The 22,969-nt window shown below is 36.6% G+C and overlaps 1 protein-coding gene across 1 annotated transcript in view; it reads left to right on the top strand.

Annotated features, from left to right (window-relative positions):
* LOC126890772 (glutathione S-transferase 1-1-like) overlaps nt 1-22,969 on the top strand; it is a 38,006-nt gene that overhangs the window by 12,268 nt on the left and 2,769 nt on the right. The window contains exon 2 of the mRNA XM_050659960.1: nt 19,197-19,397. Coding sequence (XP_050515917.1) covers nt 19,197-19,397 — 201 coding nt within the window. The remainder of the gene's footprint in view (nt 1-19,196; nt 19,398-22,969) is intronic.

Below are 22,969 nucleotides of genomic sequence, written 5' to 3' on the forward strand. Positions count from 1 at the left end.
CAATATGACACTTATTTATACTTGAGGTCTATTCTCCTATCAACTTCTGATAATATTGTTGAATGCAGTAATTCAATGGATATAGGGCTAACTTTCAAAGTCTGTCTTCGATTGTTGAATTTCTTTTAAACTCTTAATTTGAAACTTTTAATGCATTTTATTACTGAAAAACTTCGTTCAACTGATGCAACCATGTGGCTGGGATAGTTAGTACTAATTCACACAACTTGACCACTTCACACAGTGACTTGTTTAAACCAGTAGTTATAAAAAAATACCCAGATTTCTGGTATTTCTTTATCACTAATGTCAGTTGTTTCATAAACGACACTTAACTGAGAATGCAAAGCTGGGATATCAAAAATTCATTATTTAATCGTAGTGAAATACATTCCTCTGTGGGAAATTTTGATGAATTATAATTAGAAATATTAAGATTATATATATAATTCTACAAAATTTAAATCGTTAAAATTTTGAAAGCTAGAATTCATTTGTTGTTGAATATTATCAAAAGGTCTCTCTGTTGCCGACATTATCAATCTTCATTATTTTTTTTTTCGTGTTCAAACCCCATATTTTCAGTTTTATCACAAATATTTTTAAACTGCTCTCGTTTTTTAATTATTGTATTAATTAAGTCATCAATTTGTTTTATACAAAATGCAATGTCATTTGACTTCATCTGTAAAATGTCAAATAAAAGATCAGTAAAAGGAAAAATCTCTGCAAAAAATTTAAATCGAAATATTCTTTAAGCGAATGTATATGTACGTATAAGCACCCCTTAGCAGCAGTAACAGTCGGAGTCGGAGCATCCCACTTTCGGAAGGCGCTAGGACAATCGCTTCCAGGGTACCAAAATTCGCGCGACTAATGGGTGCGGTCATTGAACCCTGACCAATTTTTAAACGGGACAACTGCATGACAAGCGGCGATTTTGAGATGCGCTTCTGTCAGGAGTGGACCGAATAGTTGAATTGTGTGCATATTGAGTTCGTTCGTACGCGATTAATTTTTAATATCTTTCAAAGCCTATTGCCTAGGTAATATGTATATTACATGGATTAGGGAAAAATTTTTGATTATTAAATATTAATTAATAATATATTTTCTTATATCGAAGTATAGGGAAGCGGTACTTCCCCCGCTTCCATGGACCGCACGCCTCTGAGCCAAAGTCTTCAATCTCATAACATATAAAATAATATTATTAAAAACCTTATTGGGACCATTCATCTGGTTACATCTCCTTGGCTTCTAAAAATTCAAGCCAAACGGATGCTGGAGCGAAAAGAAGATCAGGGAATTCTACAATTTGCAATTTACAACTCACCTGTCCATCGCGGAAAAATTTCAACGAAAAATGGAGCTTTATACTCAAATATAATAATAATAATAATAATCGAAAGCATAAAAAAGCTGGGTCTAAATGAACACCTTTATAGGACCATGCAGAAAGCTGTATTGCTCGCGACGGCAAGATGCGTACGAAAATTTCTGGGAGAAACTCCAGCATACCAAGTCACCTAGGGCTCGATAACACGGAAAGAGTCCCACCAGAGCTCAATCCTTTTGATACCGTAGGTATCTGGGATGAGTCAATTTTCCCCTTAGAGGGAGTGTGAGCCGTGTGGCTAAATCTGGATAATAATTATTATTATTATAATTATCCTGTGGGAGTTATAATGTCAGTTCTTCTATCAGGCGCGGCCCCCTGCGAATGGGGGATGCTTTCTGGGTATTCGTAGCGCCAATACCCAGAGAGTAGCAGGAATACTTGCCGTGGAACAAAAACTGACACCTGGCAGTAGGTATAAAATGCACACCCATGAGAATGGAGACTAATAGTTTATGTTTAGGGCCGCTGCCTGGGGATCGCCAGGGCACGTCTGGAGCCGACGCTGGACGTGACAGCATGCGGGACGTCGGTGGCAGGGTGTTGAGGAGGCGGGCCCCTGTCACACAAACAGCTACAGCCCAACACAAGAACAACAACCACAAGCGAGCCAAACAACAGCAAGAGCTCCACTCGCTGAAGGTGCTGCGCCGGAACATCAGCCGGCGCTCACTCAAGCGGGACGACCGAGGCAGCGCATGAAATGGAATGTGTCCATTAACGAAAGCATTTTGCGCTTCTATTATAAGGTGACAAACCTCGGTCAAGAAACGATCGGCTACAGACAACAGCTGTATGCCGAATTTTGCAGGGAGTACCCAGATATTCAAGTATCGGAGCAAAGAGTATCAGATCAATACCGGGTAATCGTAAGAAACAACCTTATCCCAGAGACTAGACGCAATACGATCAAAAGCGAAGTCGAACGGGAGATTAATAACCAAGAGCTAGTTTTAGATCAAGTCCCTAATGAAAACCTTGATGAGCAGATTCCTGAGATTCCCATACCAGAAACTCAACCTGACAATACACAGCAGGAAAACAACGAGTTGCGCGATAGTCTAGAAAACGAAATGGCTCGTGCCGTACAAGAGTTTAATGGAACAAATCCACTTAGCAGACCATCGCTAACACGAATAAACTCTTGTAAGAAACTGGTGCCTAGAAGCCCACACATTTGAATATCTGCATATGCTAATCTACTGTGCAGCTACAGCAATTGCCAATGTAATGGGCGTTAGGATCAGAACACGACGGGGTACTACTAACGGAAGGACTGGTAACAGAATTGCACCCTGGGAAAAAAGACTTCTCGGAAAAATTGAATTACTGCGTAGGGATATTGGTCAAGTTACAGAATATATAAGAGGTGTAACAAGTAGAAAAGTCATTAAAAGAGCTGAAGAAATAATGCGGAGCACTGCAAGACACTCGAGATACGATCCAGAAAATAACACAGCCCAACAGTGTCTGGATACATTAAAACAAAAACTCTCCGTCTATTCAGGACGATTGAGAAGGTATAAAGTTAGTAACAACCGAAAATGTGACAATGCACTTTTTGAGAACTCTGAGAAGGCGTTCTACCGAAAACTCAATTCCACCGTAGAAAGTGTCGACAAGTCTTACCCAAGCCAAGAAGAAATTCATGAGTTTTGGGGAAATCAACTTTCCACACCAGCTACTTTTAACAACAATGCTGGCTGGATAGAAGATACGACGCACAACTGTCACCACTACGTCACTGCTAACTACGAACCATTCACGACTGAAGAAGTCTCAAATGTCATCAAAGAGCTTCATAACTGGAAATCTCCTGGACCAGACGGAGTTCAGAACTTCTGGCTTAAAAGTTTTGGAGTATTCATGAGTGCTTATCAACATTAATTAATCATGTTATTTCTAATCCGCAGGAATTACCATCATTTCTGACTCAGGGAACTACTTATTTAATACCCAAGGATCAAAATAACACCCAAGATCCATCCAAGTACCGCCCAATTACTTGTCTTCCAACTTTGTATAAATTGGTCACATCCTGTGTAACCCAGCGTATCTACCAACACTGTGCTCTAAACAATATCATAAAGCCTCAACAGAAAGGATGCGCTAAGGGTTCCATGGGTTGCAAAGAACAGCTTATCATCGACTCAGTCATTTCTAACCAGGCATTCACTAAAAAAAGGAACCTTTTTACTGCTTTTATTGACTATAAAAAGGCCTTTGATTGAGTACCGCATGAATGGCTAATAGATATATTGAAAATATACAAAGTAGATGATAACATAGTGACCTTTTTAAGGCATATAATGAGAGATTGGAAGACTAAAATTCACCTCCAAATACCTGGTGAAAACAATATCGAAACCGAAAGTATCGCAATCAACCGGGGCCTATTTCAAGGAGACTCGTTGAGTCCATTGTGGTTCTGTTTAGCTTTGAACCCCCTTTCCCAGCTATTAAACTCCACTGACTCAAGTTTTAGCATTAAAAGCAATAATACTGTGGTAGCGAAGCTCAATCACTTGTTGTATATGGATGATTTGAAATTAATGGCTTCCACTCGAGAACACCTAGAAGAGATGCTAAAAACTGTAGAAACATTTTCTAATGATATTAGTATGCAGTTCGGTCTAGACAAGTGCCGTGTTTTGAATATAGTCAGAGGAAAGGTACAGCCCGGTGGATTCGATATGCAAAATGGCCAGAACATCGAGGCCATGGGCGACAACGATATGTACAAATATCTTGGAGTAAAGCAGGCGCGGAAAATTGACCATAAGCAAATGAAAACTGAGATAACTACTGAGTTTATAAGAAGGGTAAAACAGCTGCTTCGTTCACAGCTTAACAGTAAAAATTTGTTTAAGGCACTAAACACCTACGCTTGTTCCGCGCTTAGCTATTCATTTGGTATTGTTAAGTGGACAAAAACGGATATAGAAAATCTTCAGCGAAAAGTACGAACACACCTCACAAAGGCACAAAAACACCACCCTAAAAGTGCAGTAGAACGAACGACATTACCCCGGTATTTAGGAGGAAGATGACTTATGGATATAGGTGAGCAATTAGATAAACAAATTGCTAATTTAAGAACTTATTTTCAGATGCAGGCTGAGACATCTACTCTACATCGCGCTATCTGCGCAGTAGATGACACAACACCGATCAAACTGACGGAAGCAGAACTGCGCATAAACCACCTTACTAAGGACGAAAAAGTGCGCACCTGGATGGGTAAACCTTTGCACGGGCGACATCCCAATGAGGTCAGCCAAGATTATGTCGACAATATAGCGTCGAACTACTGGTTGACATCAGGAAAGATGTTCCCTGAAACGGAGGGTTCATTACTGGCAATTCAGGATCAGGTTATACCAACCAGAAACTACCTGAAATATATCATCAAAGACCCTCAGGTTCAAAACGACAGATGCCGATACGGATGTCAAGCCCAAGAAACCATCCAACATCTTACAGGGGGCTGCCAGGTATTTGCTGCAACTGAATACAAGGAACGGCATGACGCAGTGGGAAAAATCCTTCATCAAGAGATAGGTATCAATCTGGGACTTCTCCAAACGGACCATCTCCCGTATTATCAATACGTCCCTGAGAGTATGCTTGAGGATGGCAACTACAAGTTATACTGGGGCCGCACTGTGCTCACAGACCAAACAGTGGCACATAATAGACCAGATCTCGTACTAGTTAATAAATTAACAAGACAAACAACACTAATTGATGTGGCGATACCTAACAACAATAATCTACGTAGTAAATTCACTGAAAAGATCGCCAAGTACAGAGATCTCGAAATTCAAATACGAAGGCAATGGAGAATGCAAAGTACCCAGACGACACGATACACAGAGAACCGGTATGCCGATTGTCGTCGCTAAATTTGGTTCGGCCGCGCAGCACGTCACGTGGGAACCTAACAGATATTTGCTTATTATTTGGATGCATTATTTCATATGTGGTGGCGTTGAAAGTGAATAGATTGAGGCAGTTTTAAAATATTAAGCTGTTAACGATTGAAGTAATTCTATATTATTTTAGTTACAAAGTGTTGTTTATTAGCATAAATGTGTATTTTTATAATTATTAGTTTCATAGTAAGTTATTAAAACCGAGACTATAATGCCATTTGAGGTGATATTATGCATGTGCAGAACACGAACATATATTAGAATGAGGGATATTAACAGAAAAATAAGTTTTAAAAACTGCTAGAGAGCACTTGACAAAAAGATATCTAAATTTTCTAATTTCAAAAAATGATTTTAATTATAGATACTATTATAATATTATTAATAAAACTTTTCCCGCTAATTTGTTTTTTTATTAATATACATAATTGATTTAAAGTGCGAACATTTTATACATACATATACAGAGTGGGCCAAAGAAAACAGCCCACCTCGATATTTGGCAGTATTTATTAGATTTTAAGGAAATGAAGAAACAGGTCGATTTTTGATCTAAGGGGGACACATTTTTACGGTACATACATCTGTCATTTGTCAATCCCCTCCCTTCCATTTCCCCCACTCCATATTTTTAAATAGGGAATACGGGTCGTGTGCTACCTCATTTGAAAGGTTATTCAATTCACTATTCATTAATATTAACATTGACATAATTATTTATACAGGGTGTCCAAAATAAGGGCGGGGAAGTGGAAGGGAGGGGGATGACAAACGACAAATGTATGTACCGTAAAAATGTGTCCCACTTAGATAAAAAATCGACCTGTTTCGTCATTTCCTTAAACTCTAATAAATACTGCCAAATATCGAGGTGGACTGTTTTCTTTGGCCCACTCTGTATAATATGTATGTATATTAGAGTCTAATAAAATGTTCGCACTTGAAATTTTTAGATTCCTAACCTGGTTTAACTTAAAATCAACCTTTTTCTTTTTTGTAAATAAAATTTGAAAGTCGTCAAGTAATTGGTTCTAAGTACTTCATTTAAAACTTAAAATTTCTTAATTGATTTGTGGTTAAGTTTTTATTTTTAGTAAAATATTTTTCCACAATTTAGAATAACAGTAAGTAGACACAATTTTATGTGAAACATTTTTACAGACCCAGAAGCAAAGTGAATGTTTATATTATTTCTGTTTTATTTTTTTAATATACTATGGTAAATGTATATTGGACCACAGATACCTAAAATCTTTATTTTTCAATGGAAATTCATGTTTAAATTAAATACATATTGGAAAATGAGAGTAAAAAGAATATAAAATACAATTTCTTATTTAAAAAGCGATGATAGGTACATAATTTTAAAATTCGAACAATATTACCGCTTCATTTAGCATTGCCGGATGAAAATTAAGGTTCCCATATGACGTCACGCGTTCGCCTTCCATGCGTGCGAACATACCGGTTCTCTGTGTACCGTGCCCAGACGATACCTATTGTTATGTCTACTACTGGAGTTATTCCGAAGAACCTCCTCGAAAGCATAAAAAGGCTGGGTCTAAATGAACATCTTTACAAGATCATGCAGAAAGCTGTACTACTCACAACGGCCAGATGTGTACGAAAATTTTTGGGAGACACACCTGCATACCAAGTCACTTAGGGCTCGATAACACGGAAAGAGTCCCACCAGAGCTCAATCCTTTTGATACCGTAGGTATCTGGGATGAGTCAATTTTCCCCTTAGAGGGAGTGTGAGCCGCATGGCTAAATCTGGGATAATAATTATTACAAGGTGACAAACCTCGGTCAAGAAACAATCGGCTACCGACAACAGCTGTATGCCGAATTTTGCAGGACGTACCCAGATATTCAAGTATCGGAGCAAAGAGTATCAGATCAATACCGGGTAATCGTAAGGAACAACCTTATCCCAAAGACTAGACGCAATTCGATCAAAAGCGAAGTCGAACGGGAGATTAATAACCAAGAACAAGTTTTAGATCAAGTCCCTAATGAAATCCTCGATGAGCAGACTCCTAAGATTCCCATGCCAGAAACTCAACCTGATAATACACAGCAGCAAAACAACGAGTTGCGCGATAGTCTAGCAAACGAAATGGCTCGTGCCGTACAAGAGTTTAATGGAACAAACCCACTTAGCAGGCCACCGCTACCACGAATAAACTCTTGTAAGAAACTAGGTGCGCTGTTACAAATTGTGAACACTGAAGTCCTACCCAACTATGTCGTAGAAGCTCACACGTTGGAATATTTGCATATGCTAATCTACTGTGCAGCAACAGCAATTGCTAATGTAATGGGCGTAAAGATCAGAACACGACGGGTTACTAATAACGAAAGAACTGGTAACAGAATTGCACCCTGGGAAAAAAGACTGCTCGGAAAGATCGAATTATTACGTAAGGATATTGGTATAGTCACAGAATACATACGAGGTGTAACAAGTAGAAAAGTCATCAGAAGAGCTGAAGATATAATGCTGACTACCGCAAGACACTCAAGATATGATCCAGAAAACAACACAGCCCATCAGTGTCTGGACATATTAAAACAAAAGCTCTCCGTTTATTCAGGACGACTAAGGAGGTACAAAGTTAGTAACAACCGCAAAAGCGACAATGCTCTTTTTGAAAGTTCTCAAAAGGCGTTCTATCGAAAACTCAATTCCACTGTAGAACATGTCGATAAGACTTACCCAAGCCAAGAAGAAATTCATGAGTTTTGGGGAAATCAACTTTCCACGCCAGCTGCTCTTAACAACAATGCTGGATGGATAGAAGAAACGACACAAAACTGCCAACACTACATTACCACCCTTTACGAACCCTTCACTACTGAAAAAGTCTCAAATACCATCAAAGAGCTTCAAAACTGGAAATCTCCTGGACCAGACGGAGTTCAAAACTTTTGGCTCAAGAAGTTTTGGAGTGTTCATGAATGCTTATCAACACTAATTAATCATGTTATTTCTAATCCGCAGGATATACCATCATTCCTAACTCAGGGAACCACTTATTTAATTCCGAAGGATCAAAATAACACCCAAGATCCAGCCAAATACCGCCCAATTACTTGTCATCCAACTTTGTACAAATTGGTCACATCCTGTGTAGCCCGGCGTATCTACCAACACTGTGCTCTGAACAATATCATAGAGCCTCAACAGAAAGGATGCGCTAAGGGTTTCATGGGTTGCAAAGAACAACTCATCATCGACTCAGTCATTTCTAACCAGGCATATTCCAAAAAGAGGAATCTTTTTACTGCCTTCATTGATTACAAGAAGGCCTTTGATTCAGTGCCGTATGAATGGCTCATATATATATATATATATATATATATATATATATATATATATATATATATATATATATATATATATATATATATATATATTGAGAATATATAAAGTCGATGATAATATAGTGACCTTTTTAGAGCATATAATAACGGAGTGGAAGACTAGAATTCACCTTCAAATACCTGGTGAAAATAACATCGAAACTGAAAATATCGCAATCAGCCGGGGCCTGTTTCAAGGAGATTCGTTGAGTCCACTGTGGTTCTGTCTAGCTATTAACCCATTATCTCAGCTATTGAACTCCACAGACGCAGGTTTTAGCATCAAAAATAACAACAATTTGGTGGCGAAGCTTAATCATTTATTGTATATGGATGATTTGAAATTAATGGCTTCCACTCGAAACCAACTCGATGAGATGCTAAAAACTGTAGAAACTTTTTCTAATGATATTAGCATGCACTTCGGACTAGACAAGTGCCGTATTTTAAATATAGTCAGAGGAAAAGTACAGCCCGGAGGATTCGATATGCAAAATGGCCAGAACATCGAGGCCATGGGTGAAAACGATATGTATAAATATCTTGGAGTAAAGCAAGCGCGGAGAATTGACCATAAACAAATGAAAACAGAGATAACTACTGAGTTTATACGAAGGGTAAAACAGCTGCTTCGCTCACACCTTAATAGTAGAAATTTGTTTAAGGCACTAAACACCTACGCATGTTCCGCGCTTAGCTATTCATTTGGCATTGTTAAGTGGACAAAAACGGACATAATAAATCTTCAGCGAAAAGTAAGAACGCACCTCACAAAGGCACAAAAACACCATCCAAAAAGTGCAGTAGAAAGAACGACATTACCACGGAATTTAGGAGGAAGAGGACTTATGGATATAGGTGAGCAATTAGGCAAACAAATTGCTAATTTAAGATCTTATTTTCAGATGCAGGCTGAAACATCTACTCTACATCGCGCTATCTGCGTAGTAGATGACACAACACCGATAAAACTGAGGGAAGCAGAACTTCGCATAAACCACCTTACTAAGGACGAAAAAGTGCGCGCCTGGATGGGTAAACCTCTGCACGGGCGACATGCCAATGAGGTCAGCCAAGATTATGTCGACAATATAGCGTCGAACTACTGGTTGACATCAGGAAAGATGTTCCCTGAAACGGAGGGTTCATTACTGGCCATTCAGGATCAGGTTATACCAACCAGAAATTACCTGAAATATATCATCAAAGACCCTCATGTTCAAAACGACAGATGCCGATATGGATGTCAAGCCCAAGAAACCATCCAACATCTTACAGGGGGCTGCCAGGCATTTGCTGCAACTGAGTACAAGGAACGGCATGACGCAGTGGGAAAAATCCTTCATCAGGAGATAGCTATCAAGTTGGGACTTCTCCAAACCGACCATCTCCCATATTATCAATACTTCCTTGAGAGTATGCTTGAGGATGGCAACAGTGGCGGCTCGTCAGAGGAGGCAAGGGAGGCTCAGCCTCCCCATAAATTTTTTACACACTCTACCTACACTGTTTTGTTTATCACGAATCACGAAAACAACAAGTACAACTCTCACTATTATACAACGTGTAAACTCCATATTATCACTAATTATCCATACGTACGGAGCATTAGCATTAGAACGCATGATCGCGTCTCAGTTTTATTACATATTATTGTAGGCAGGACCCTGGGTTATCCCGAGATGCATGAACGGAGCACGGAGCCGAGAAGCCCAACAGTCTCCATTGCTAATGCTCCGTGCAGCGCAGCAGGCGTTTAAAGAGACCCGGTCTCCTAACAGTGGCATCTACGGTGCCATCACACGCTGCCCGGAGATATACCAAGGGAGGCAGAATAGCTTATCGGCTCCGTTGCTTGGTTGCGTGCGTCTCGGGACAACGAATTTTAGGGTCCTGACTAAAAATATATAATGAAAAATCTAAAAGTGCGAATTTTGTTATGAAATTTGGTAGGTGGGGTTATAATAATATTTGGAACAACTTGCTCAAATAACTTTTTCCGATATCTCTAACTCAAAGCAAAATATCGGTAATTTATGGTGTTTTTGAATTCGCAGTAGGCCGCGTTTAGAATTAAAAAAATTCAGTTCAGTATCTTAAAAAATTTGAAGCTTCATTATGTATGGACTGCAAAACTTCAAATCTGTATTTATTTTGATATGCGAGGTATCTATTTACAAATATATGGAATTGTTAACAAATAAACGACACAAACTTTGGTATTAAACTTTTACAATTAAACTAACTATTTTTAAAATCATATGATATCATTAAATTATGAATTAGGATGATATTATGAAATGTAAATAAAAAATGGTCAAAAAATGGGGCCTTAAATTACATTTTTTGGCGCATTTTTTTGCTAGTGCAAATTTGTCTAGATATTTTACAGTTAGGTATAGCCTCCCCTATTGTAAAAATCACGAGCCGCCACTGGATGGCAACTACAAGCTATACTGGGACCGCACTGTGCTCACAGACCAAACAGTGGCGCATAATAGACCAGATCTCGTATTACTCAATAAATTAACGAGACAAACAACCCTCATTGATGTGGCGATTCCTAACAACAATAATCTACGTACTAAATTTACTGAAAAGATCGCCAAGTACAGAGATCTGCAAATTCAAATACGGAGACAATGGAGAATGCAAAGTACCCAGACGATACCGATTATTATGTCTACTACTGGAGTCATTCCGAAGACCCTCCTCGAAAGCATAAAAAAGCTGGGTCTTAATGAACATCTTTATAAGACCATGCAGAAAGCAGTACTACTCGCAACGGCCAGATGTGTACGAAAATTTTTGGGAGATACACCTGCATACCAAGTCACCTAGGGCTCGATAACACGGAAAGAGTCCCACCAGAGCTCAATCCTTTTGATACCGTAGGTATCTGGGATGAGTAAATTTTCCCCTTAGAGGGAGTGTGAGCCGTATGGCTAAATCTGGAAATAATAATAATAATAATAATATAATAATAATTGAGCCAGAGCTCAATCCTTTTGATACCGTAGGTATCTGGGATGAGTCAATTTTCCCCTTAGAGGGAGTGTGAGCCGTATGGCTAAATCTGGATGATAATAATAATAACCAAGTCGCCTAGGGCTCGAAAACACGGAAAGAGTCCCACCAGAGCTCAATCCTTTTGATACCGTAGGTATCTGGGATGAGTCAATTTTCCCCTTAGAGGGAGTGTGAGCCGTATGGCTAAATCTGGATGATAATAATAATAACCAAGTCGCCTAGGGCTCGAAAACACGGAAAGAGTCCCACCAGAGCTCAATCCTTTTGATACCGTAGGTATCTGGGATGAGTCAATTTTCCCCTTAGAGGGAGTGTGAGCCGTATGGCTAAATCTGGATGATAATAATAATAACCAAGTCGCCTAGGGCTCGAAAACACGGAAAGAGTCCCACCAGAGCTCAATCCTTTTGATACCGTAGGTATCTGGGATGAGTCAATTTTCCCCTTAGAGGGAGTGTGAGCCGTATGGCTAAATCTGGATAATAATAATACATTTATTATGACTTGGTACGCAGGAGTGTCTCCCAAAAATTTTCGCACGAATCTGGAGGTCGAGAGTAGCACAGCTTTCTGCATAGTCTTGTAAAAATCTGGATACATTTATTAGCCACAATAACATAGTACATGCTTGCAATAAATTACATACATTGAGTTAGTGGATAAAAGGCTACAACTGGTTCAGTCGTGGACCAGTTACCCAGTCCACTTCTGTTCTTCCACCAGTGCCTACCATATTAAAACACATATTTAGTGAAACGAGAGCATAATTACTAAAACGATAATTAAAAAGGTATTAGGAATTGTGGAAAGGTAGAAGGAAGAAAGGAACAAAGAACGAAGGGACAAAGGAAAGGAGAGTAGTTCGTTTAAAACTTTACGCAAAAGTTGTTCATATATTTTGTAAATTTAACAGATGCTTCTTATATCGATTTTTAAATGATGATGCTGATGAAGTTAATAAACCTGAATCTAATTTAAATAAGTTGTTAATGTAAACTGCAACATTGTAGGAAAAACCTCTCTGAAATAATACCTTGTTATGTCTAGGAACACGAAGAATAGTATTGCCTCTCATATTTATATTGTGTGTATCCGTTCTGAAAGTTAACCTGTTGTGTAAATAGGGTGGGATTTTTTTTAAATATACCTTATGACATAAACAACTAAAATGTAATTGCCGTCTGTTGTACATATTTAACCAGTTTAATTGTTTGAATTTACTCGAGATCCTGCCAAATTTTCTAATACCGCAAATCAGACGCACACACGAGTTTTGCAGTGTTTGAACCCTTCGTGAATCAGTACGGTCTAAACACGGTCCATATACAACGTCGCAGTGATTAAAGTGTGATAAAACTAATGAATCACATAAAAGCTTTTTGACGTCCTGTGATAAACAATGTCTTTGTGCATAAATCATTTTTAAAGTTGCATAAGCTGCCTTCAATTTAAGAGATATATGTTCTTTAAACCTTAGTCTCGAATCCAATAAAAGGCCTAAGTTTTTAGAATTTAATTTTATAGGAATATTTGTACCATTGATTTCAAGTGAAACGTTAGCCAAAATGGGTTCACGTATATTTTCATTGCAAAACAATAATGCTACATATTTTGATGGGTTAATTTTAAGTGCATGGTCAATAGCCGTTTTGTAAATATTGAACAAATCAGTTTTTAGGCGTTCAACAGCTTCTAATACATTAGAATGTTCAAATGACAAATACATTTGCGTATCATCCGCATATAAGTGATAGTTGCAGTAGTTAAGACATTTAGGAAATGTTGATGTATACAAACTAAATAATAATGGACCCAAAATACTTCCCTGAGGTACACCTGACTTTATTTCACTAGACGAGGAAGTCATTTCATCAATCTGAACAATTTGTTTACGCTTATGTAAGTAAAAGGCAAGAAGATTCCTGGAACTGACACTAAATTTATAAAACTGTAATATTGCTAATAATATATCATGATTAATTAAGTCAAAGGCTTTAGTAAAGTCTAAAACAGAGATACTCAAACTTTTTCTTTCCTGGGTCACATAGTAGCTATTGCCACAGCTTGCGGGCCGCAATCAAGATGAAGAAGTAGTATATAGGGTGTTTCATTGGGAAACGGAAATGCTTGAATGGTGAATAGAGGTAAATGAGGCGGCTCTAGACATACTAAATTTATTGCTCCACCGAGTTTATAACCGAGTTACAAGGTGATTTATCGATTTTGCCCATTTCTTTCTGGACCCATAACTTTTAGAACCACCTTGTATTTTTTTTGATATTTGGTACACGCATATGTCACATTTAGAACCCAAACCACCCAACTACTAATCACAAGAAAAATCCAGGGGCGGATTAATCAAAATTATAAATCCATTGTGACCTTGAAACAACATCCTTGTATATTGACATTTTCAAAACGCGTTTGCATATTTGAAAAGAGCTTTAATGGAGCTTCCATTTTTTGCGCAGACAATTCAATGACTTTAATTTTGAAATTATGACGAAATTTTTAAGAACTCCAACTTTCAAAACAAAAATTTCGATATAATTTCAAAATTAATGTCATTAAATTATCTGCGCAAAAAATTGAAGCGAGCAATTAAACTGAGTTTTTTGTGCTCTTTTCAAATGTACAGACGAATTTTGAAAATTTTATTATACAGAGTGTTGTTTCACAATTATTTTAATTTTTTTTTGTTAATCCGGACCTGAAGTTTTCTTGTGATTAATAAATGGGTCGTTGCAATGTAATGTAGTAAATAGATAATGCTTATTTTTAAAATGAGTATTTGTTCATTAACTTTAATAATTTATTATTAACAGTTAATAATACCCTGCTTTTTAAATAGAGTTCTTACAAATTTTAATATAATTTGAAATTAAAGTCATTAAATTGTCTGCCTCACACCCAAACACGCCTCAAACACATCGGTACACTATCAAATAATTTGAAAAACCAGTGAAATTTGACAGATAATTTGATTACAGGGCCCTTTAGTTAGCCTTCGGGCCGCATAAAAAACGCGTGAGGGCCGCATGCGGCCCGCGGGCCGCCGGTTGAGTATCACTGGTCTAAAAGAACAAGAAGAGTAACCTTGTTCAAATCTAAAGATATAATAACATCATCAACAACATCAACAAGTGCAGTTGCACACCCATGATTACGTCTAAAACCCGATTGGTTTTCTGGCAAAATTTTTTTTTGCCAGAAAATATGAGTAAACTACCTAATAGAAATAAAAATGAATAAACATTTTCATTTCATTGCAAAACGAAACCAAAGCCATCTTATATTTAATTCGTTCAGAGCGCACTCTGACCGGTTTCGAAACTCGTTAGTCGTCAGAGAATGGCTGAAAGACTTCGGTCGATACCTTTTGGTACACAGTATCAATAAATTATAATTCTCTCTCTCTCCTCAGAGAATACATAACATGTAGCTATCTCTGAACAAATTGAAATAATTCAGACTTGCATTCGAATTACAACTAACGAAATAGCGTCAGTGTCTTAGCGACATCTGCTAGAAACAAGTCAAAGTTTTCAGTCTAATAAAATATAAAATAATATTACATTAAAAACTGTCAGCTGGCATCCAATCTGTCTAACACTGATGATGATTTTTTTATAAAATCGAAAACGTTTTGTTGTGATGTAGTTCTCAAAGGGATTTTTAATAAAAATTGTATACCTTTTACAAAGGATTGTTTTCCAATTTTTGCGATTGATGGTTTATAGCCAACTACAGGAAAAAATTTTCTTTTGCTTGTGGATTTTTTACATTAAAACCTTATTGGGACCGTTTTTCTGGTTACACCTCCGTGGCTTCTAAAAATGCACTCCAAACGAAAAATTCCAACGAAAAATGAACCTTTATACTCAGATAGGAGTAGACTAATAGAAATAAAAATGAATAAACATTTTTATTTAATTGCAAAACGAAACCAAGGCCGTCTTATATTTCAGTTCGTTCAGAGAGCGCTACAAGCACCCTGATCGGTTTTAAAACTCGTTTGTTTATCATCAGAAAATGTATATGTAGCTATCTCTCAACAAACTGAAATAATTCAGGCTTACTAGCCTCGAGTAAACTACTGTTTAGCTCTTTTCCGAGCTGGACAGATGAGTTGTGAATTGCAAATTGTAGAATTAATTCCCTCATCTTCTTTTCGCTCCAGCATCCGTTTGGCTTGCATTCTTAGAAGCCATGGAGGTGTAACCAGAAAAATGGTCCCAATAACATTTTTAATTTAATATTATTTTTTTATTAGATTGAAAACTTTTACTTGTAACAAAATTTAAAAGTAAATATCTCTCTGTCACAATTTATTACTTTATAATAAAAATTCTCAAAAAAGTAGTTGTAAAAGTAAGCAATAATTCAATTTGCAATTGTTTTGTTAAGTACTTACTGCTTGTAAACAACTGCGACTACTGAATAGTTTACAGCCTTACCCAGTAGCCGATTTTTTAAAATTTTTACTTCCCTTAAACGCACATGTTCGTTAAAGTAACGTTAATTATCCAGACGGTGTGGTGGACCCAGAATAGGTTGATTGAAATAAAAAAAAATCAAAATAAAATAAGTATATTTTACAAAATTATAACAAAATGGAAATTATGGAAAGCACTTTGTTTGAATAAAATAAATTATACTCTTAATAACGGAAGTAAGGAAGTCTGGGTTAAAAATATCCATTTTATTTTAAATCAATTTTATATTAACTAATTACAAACAGTAACCTAATTAATTAAATTAAATTAATTAAAGTAACACATTATTCCACCTTTGGTGGAAGAACTATTATTGTTAATGCAACTTTGCAATAATCTGTTCATAGATGGCATCAATCTCGCCATGTTATACTTTATTCAATAAGCTCCTTTCATACCTGCTCAATTATTGCTTCTCATAGTTCAATCCTGTTTCGTGGCCTATGGTTTCTTTGATTTAATTTCTTTGGCAACTCTGCCCATACATTTTCGATGGGGTTAAGGTCTGGACTCTGGGAGGGCCATGGAAGAACATTAACATTAGTTTCTACCAACCATTCTCGAACAATTATTATTCTACTCGTATGTACTACGAGTAGACTGTAAATAAGGGGCAATTAAAGATATAATATGCCGTAGGTCTTAAGTAGGTAGTAAAATTAAGGTGGCTTTGACTAAATTTCTAGATACACAAATATTAGGTGTCTTTATTTTTGTAGATCAATCCTCAACACACCGTTTCAACATTGGATGACGATGGTGTTGTCATTTGGGATAGTCACGCTATTATGATTTATTTGGCCGAAAAATGTGGCTGTTAAACGCCAACAGACCCACATATAATCTAAACAAATTAAAAACGCTCCCAGGAAAACACATGTTTAGGGAGGAGCTTCAAGTAAAAACAAGAGAACGTGAAGTAAATAGCTGGGAAGATTTGGCAAATGTTCTGACAGAAATAGCTGAAGACAAACTGGGAATCTTATCGAGGAAAGAAAACAACGGAAAAAAGATATCTTGCAAGCAAGAACTGTAGAAGGAAGAACGAACCGACAACAAGAATATGAAACACTAAATAAAGCAGTTAAAAGGAATGCAAGAAGAGACAAAAGAAGGTGGGCTAAAGAACTGGCAAAACAAGCAGAGAGCTGCACAACACAACAGGACTAGAGAGCTGTACCAAATTACTAGACGATTAACAAAAAATGGGCCGAACTGTTCGAACATTGTAAGATCCAAGACAAGTGAATTACTTAACTACAACGGATGACCAAGTAGAGAGATGGAAAGAGCACTTTCAGGAGATGCTAGGCACGCCCAGGGATAACGCAGATGAAATTTTCGAAAACCCGCAGAATATAGACTTGCATATATCTTGCGAGTCCCCTTCCAAAACGGAGATACTAACAGCTATCAAATCTATGAGAAATAACAGGTCCCCGGGAATTGATAACATTGCTGCTGAACTACACAAAACTGACCCGCATCTAACCTCTGAACTTTTGCTTACCATAATCCGAGAGGTGTGGGAAACAAACCGCATTCCAGCGGGATGGAAAAAAGGTAACATTATTAAGCTTCCAAAAAAGGGCAACCTCACACTGTGCAAACATTGGAGAGGAATAACCTTGCTTACCGTGATAAATAAAAATTTTACGACCATCATACATAAAAGATTAACAAACAAGGTTGAATTTCGAGCAAATCAAGCAGGTTTTGGACTAGAATCTTCCTGCATAGATCACATTAATACTATAATACTGTGAGGGTCATAATTGAACAATCGGTTGAATGGAACACATCTCTATACATGGTTTTTGTTGATTTAGAACGTGCCTTTGACAGCCTATCTCATGCTGAAATATGGAAAATTTTAAAGCTAAGAAACATTCCTCATAAAATAATTTCCATTTTAAAGTCACTGTACACTGAGGTGACGTGCAGCGTGACACACAATGGGATCAACAGTGACCAATTTGACGTACTTATTGGAGTCAGACAGGGATGTGTGCTTTCTCCGTTTCTGTTTAACATAGCTCTAGACTATGTTCTCTCCAAACTAGACTTCGACTCAAAAGGGATACAATGGACGTTAACCACACGCCTAAGTGATCTAGAATACGCCGACGATATCTGCCTGTTAGGATAAAGGTTCCAGGATGTGGCCGACCAATTGGAAACACTATCCACTGAGGCCAATAAAATAGGTTTGAAAATCAATATTAGTAAAACCAAATCCATAAGAATAAATGCAATGAACAACACGCTATTTAATATCGACAACATGCAGATTGAAAATGTGGAAAACTTCACGTACTTTGGAAGTGTCATAACAGAAAGCGGAGGTACAGAAAACGATATTCGTATGAGGATACGAAAAGCTCAACAAGCATTCAGCATGCTTAACCCTGTTTAGAGGTTTGGGGAATATACTACAAGTACAAAGATCCGAATATTCCAGTCAAAAATGTTATGTCTGCTCTACTCTATGGAAGAGGAGTTCAAGAACATTGTATATATAATTAAAATAACACATTATTCCACCTTTGGTGGAAGTCCATTATTGTCAATGCAACTTTGCAATATTCTGTTCATAGATGGCACCAATCTCGTCATGTTATACTTTATTCAGTAAGCTCTTTTCATACCTGCTCAATTATTGCTTCCCATAGTTCAATCCTATTTCGTGGCCTATGGTTTCTTTGATTCAATTTCTTTGTCAACTCTGCCCATACATTTTCGATGGGGTTAAGGTCTGGACTCTGGGAAGGCCATGGAAGAACATTAACATTAGTTTCTTCCAACCATTCTCGAACAATTATTATTCTACTCGTATGCACTAAGTAGACTGTAAATAAGGGGCAATTAAAAATATAATATGCCACAGGTCTTAAGTAGGTAGTAAAATTAAGGTGGCTTTGACTAAATTTCTAGATACATAAATATTAGGTGTGTTTATTTTTGTAGATCAATCCTCAACACACCGTTCCGACATTGGATGACGATGGTGTTGTCATTTGGGATAGCCACGCTATTATGATTTATTTGGCCGAAAAATATGGTAAAGATACACCCTTCTACCCCACAGATGTAGCGAAAAGAGCTAGAGTAAATAGACTTCTATTTTTTGAATGTGGTGAACTATTTTCTATGCATAGGTACTTATGTGTAAGTATATGTATATAACATAGTTTAGTTTAAATAGACACATTAATTAAAATACTTAAGAAAAAGTTATTTAACTTTTTACCTCATTTTTGTACAAAAATGAGAGAAAAAGTTATTTAACTTTTTACCTCATTTTTGTACAAAAGTCTCCAAATATTTATATTTTAAGTCATTCCGATAATTCCGATTTATCTCTTCCTCTAAGACTACGTCTAGTTAAATGCTACATTTTTTCGATCTTGCTATATGTTGTGGAGGCCTGGACGCTGACAGAGATGCTCACGAAAAAACTAGAAGAATTGAAATTATTTTTAAATCATTAACTTTATTGTAACTATTTTATATCTGTCATTATAATGTCATAACATTAACTTTTTTTTTCTCTGATTCTGGCCTTGGTTTAGAACTAGAACCTTTAGCCACGTAATTGTATAACTTATCACTAACTCAGGGGAGTAATGTGTAGTGTGTGTGTTGAGTAAGTGTCTTGTTACTTTGCAAAGTCGACGTCATTGTCTTTGCAAAGAGACGCTAATCGTATCCGAACGTCTGCGGTCCCTCTGGTGAGTACCGATCCCACCATTAACTTTTATATTTTTCAGTTTCAATGTGTTTGTTTTGTGTGGTTGTACGGTTGCTACGGACGATGAGCGTACAATCAAACTTTACGCGCTGGAGCGATAAAGTGACGGTACTCAGTAAACGTCAACTTTTCGTTGTCATTGACAAGCGAAAAAGTTTTCTTTATCAAGTGGTTGTAGAAAAACACTATTATGCATTTGGTAAATAATTAATAAAAAAAAGTAATAAACTTTTTGTACTTGTTATTTGGGTGGAGTCGGACAAATTTGGAGCTTAGCGCATCATGGCAGTGGGGCGTTTGTCTATCAAGCGGTCACGAAGTTGTCAATTTTATGCAAGAAAAAAATTTATAACCACATTGGTCATTTTATTTTAATCAATGGTTTTTATCATATAAACAGCGAAAACAATTTTGTCGGACAAAAATATTGGGGCATATGACGCGTCGGACACGCTAAATATGTCAAATTTATGAAAATAATAAATTTATTACCACATCGATAATTTTAACGGTATATATCATAAAACCTTTTTACAATAATGTGGTAACCTTGTCGGACAATTTTCACGGGGCATATGCGCAGTCGGATGCGCCGAAGATGTCAATGTCCTGGAATTTTTTTATTTATTACCACAGATGTCATTTTTATTTTGTACTGTTTTTTTACATGTGTAATGCGTATTGGATCACTTGTCGGACAAAAATATTGGGGTGTTTTGGTACAATTTAAAAAAAAAGTAATTTTTATACATACAGGGTGTTTGGTAAAGAATGGGCCAAAGCTTAACCTCAGGTTCCTGAGGTTAAAATAGACCGATTTAAGCTAACTTACCTTAGTACAAAGTTTATAATAATCGAGATACAGGGTGTCAAAGTTAAACATTTTTTTATTTATTATTGAATATTTCCTGACATGTATGAGATAACAACATGAAATTTGGTATGTGGGGGTCTTTTGGGTCGAAAAAACTAAATTCCCTACCAAAAATAATGTATTGCCCAGAGGGCGCCACATACGCCTTTCAGCACTAATTTATTACCTTCAATTTTTTTTAACCCTCACTCTGTATAATTTTGACATTAAAATTTTTATTCTGCTATTAGTTTTACTTAAAAAAGGTATACTTCTTTCATCTCCCTAAACTCAACCGTTTTCGAGATAAACGCATTTTAAATCTGCGATACACCATCATTTTTAGCATATCATTGTAGTTACACCAGAAAAATAACTTAAAACCATAAAATTATACAAAAATGTATCGCAAATTTCTTCAAATGGAATTTGAGATAAATTTGAGAACTGGCACAATTATTATGGTTTTAAGTTATTTTTCGGGTGTAACTACAATGATATTATTATGCTAAAAATGATGGTGTACCGCAGATTTAAAATACGTTTATCTCGAAAACGGTTGAGTTTAGGGAGATGAAAGAAGTATACCTTTTTTAAGTAAAACTAATAGGAGAATAAAAGTTTTAATGTCAAAATTATACAGAGTGAGGGATAAAAAAAATTGAACGTAATAAATGAGTGCTGAAAGGGGTATGTGGCGCACTCAGGGCAATACATAATTTTTGGTAGGAAATTTAGTTTTCTCGACCCAAAAAACCCCACATACCAAATTTCATGTTGTTATCTCATACCTCTCAGGAAATATTCAATAATAAATAAAAAAAAAGTTTAACTTTGACACCGCATATCTCGGTTATTATAAACTTTGTACTAAGGTAAGTTAGCTTAAATCGGTCTATTTTAACCTCAGGAACCTGAGGTTAAGCTATGGCCCATTCTTTACCAAACACCCTGTATATCAATTAAATGTATGAAGTTGAACGTATTGTTTCTCGATTCGACGTTAAGATAAATGGTCACCTTTCTATCATTATCTCTCAAATGATCTAGTGTCCATCGAATGTACACTAGAGTTTTTTTCTATTCGAAATAGAATAAAAAATTATTGGAATGGCCGGTAAATGAACTCGGATTGCTCTATTAAATTTAGCGTCGCAACCACTACAACTACATAAACAATTTCGGCGATAATGGTCAAATGGATTATACTTTTGGAACTAGAGACCTTCTAATCGGTATAACCAATTTTGATAACTAAATATGAGTTTGAAACGTATTGAGAAGTAATGTCTGATGCATCCAAGGTCAAGTATGATAACTGGGGTCTAGGACATTTCGCCGTCGCCGTTTCGCCGTCGCCATTTCGTTGTTAACATTCGTACTTATAATTTCGGGATGATCATTACTTGTATAGGTATAAGTTTTGAATGGTTTTCGAACGATTATATACTATCACCTTTGCATAATGAAGTTTTTTATTTTTGATACAGTAAAAACAATTGAAATTGAAATCCCTTTTCTCAATATTGTTTATTTCCGGGAATCTGATAATAGTCATATTTATCTATTTAATGTAGTATTCTAATTATACTCTTGTTTATTGTCCTTAATTTCCTAGAAATAATAGGTTAAACTTAAAATTATAAACAATAGGTGACTATTAAAGGTTGGCAGGTACATCAGGTACCGTTAACAGATTATTATCTACTTAATGATGTATTCTAATTATACTCCTGTTTATTGTCCTTAATTTCCTAGAAATAATAGGTTAAACTTAAAATTACAAACAATAGGTGACTATTAAAGGTTGGCAGGTGCATCAGGTACCGTCACAGTATATAGAGGTTCCACAGTAAAATCACTCTTCTGTCGGCGCTTTGACCTCAGGAAGTAATACCGGCAGTACGCAATTGGTAATTCACCACTGGTGGATGCGGGTTTTCCCTGTTAAAAGCCGTACGTTTCTATGCGAATAGCAATGCGAGAGTGGGGCAAAAGCGACTGCCAACATTGCGCGATCGCCATGCGCGACTACAGATTTTACTTCCAATTTTTCGGAGATTGGTTCTACTGTCCCTCTTTATACTGTGGTACCGTTAACAGATTATTATCTACTTAATGATGTATTCTAATTAT

The sequence above is a fragment of the Diabrotica virgifera genome, chromosome 8 (genome assembly GCF_917563875.1).
Source record: "Diabrotica virgifera virgifera chromosome 8, PGI_DIABVI_V3a".
Classification (NCBI taxonomy): Eukaryota; Metazoa; Arthropoda; class Insecta; order Coleoptera; family Chrysomelidae; genus Diabrotica; species Diabrotica virgifera.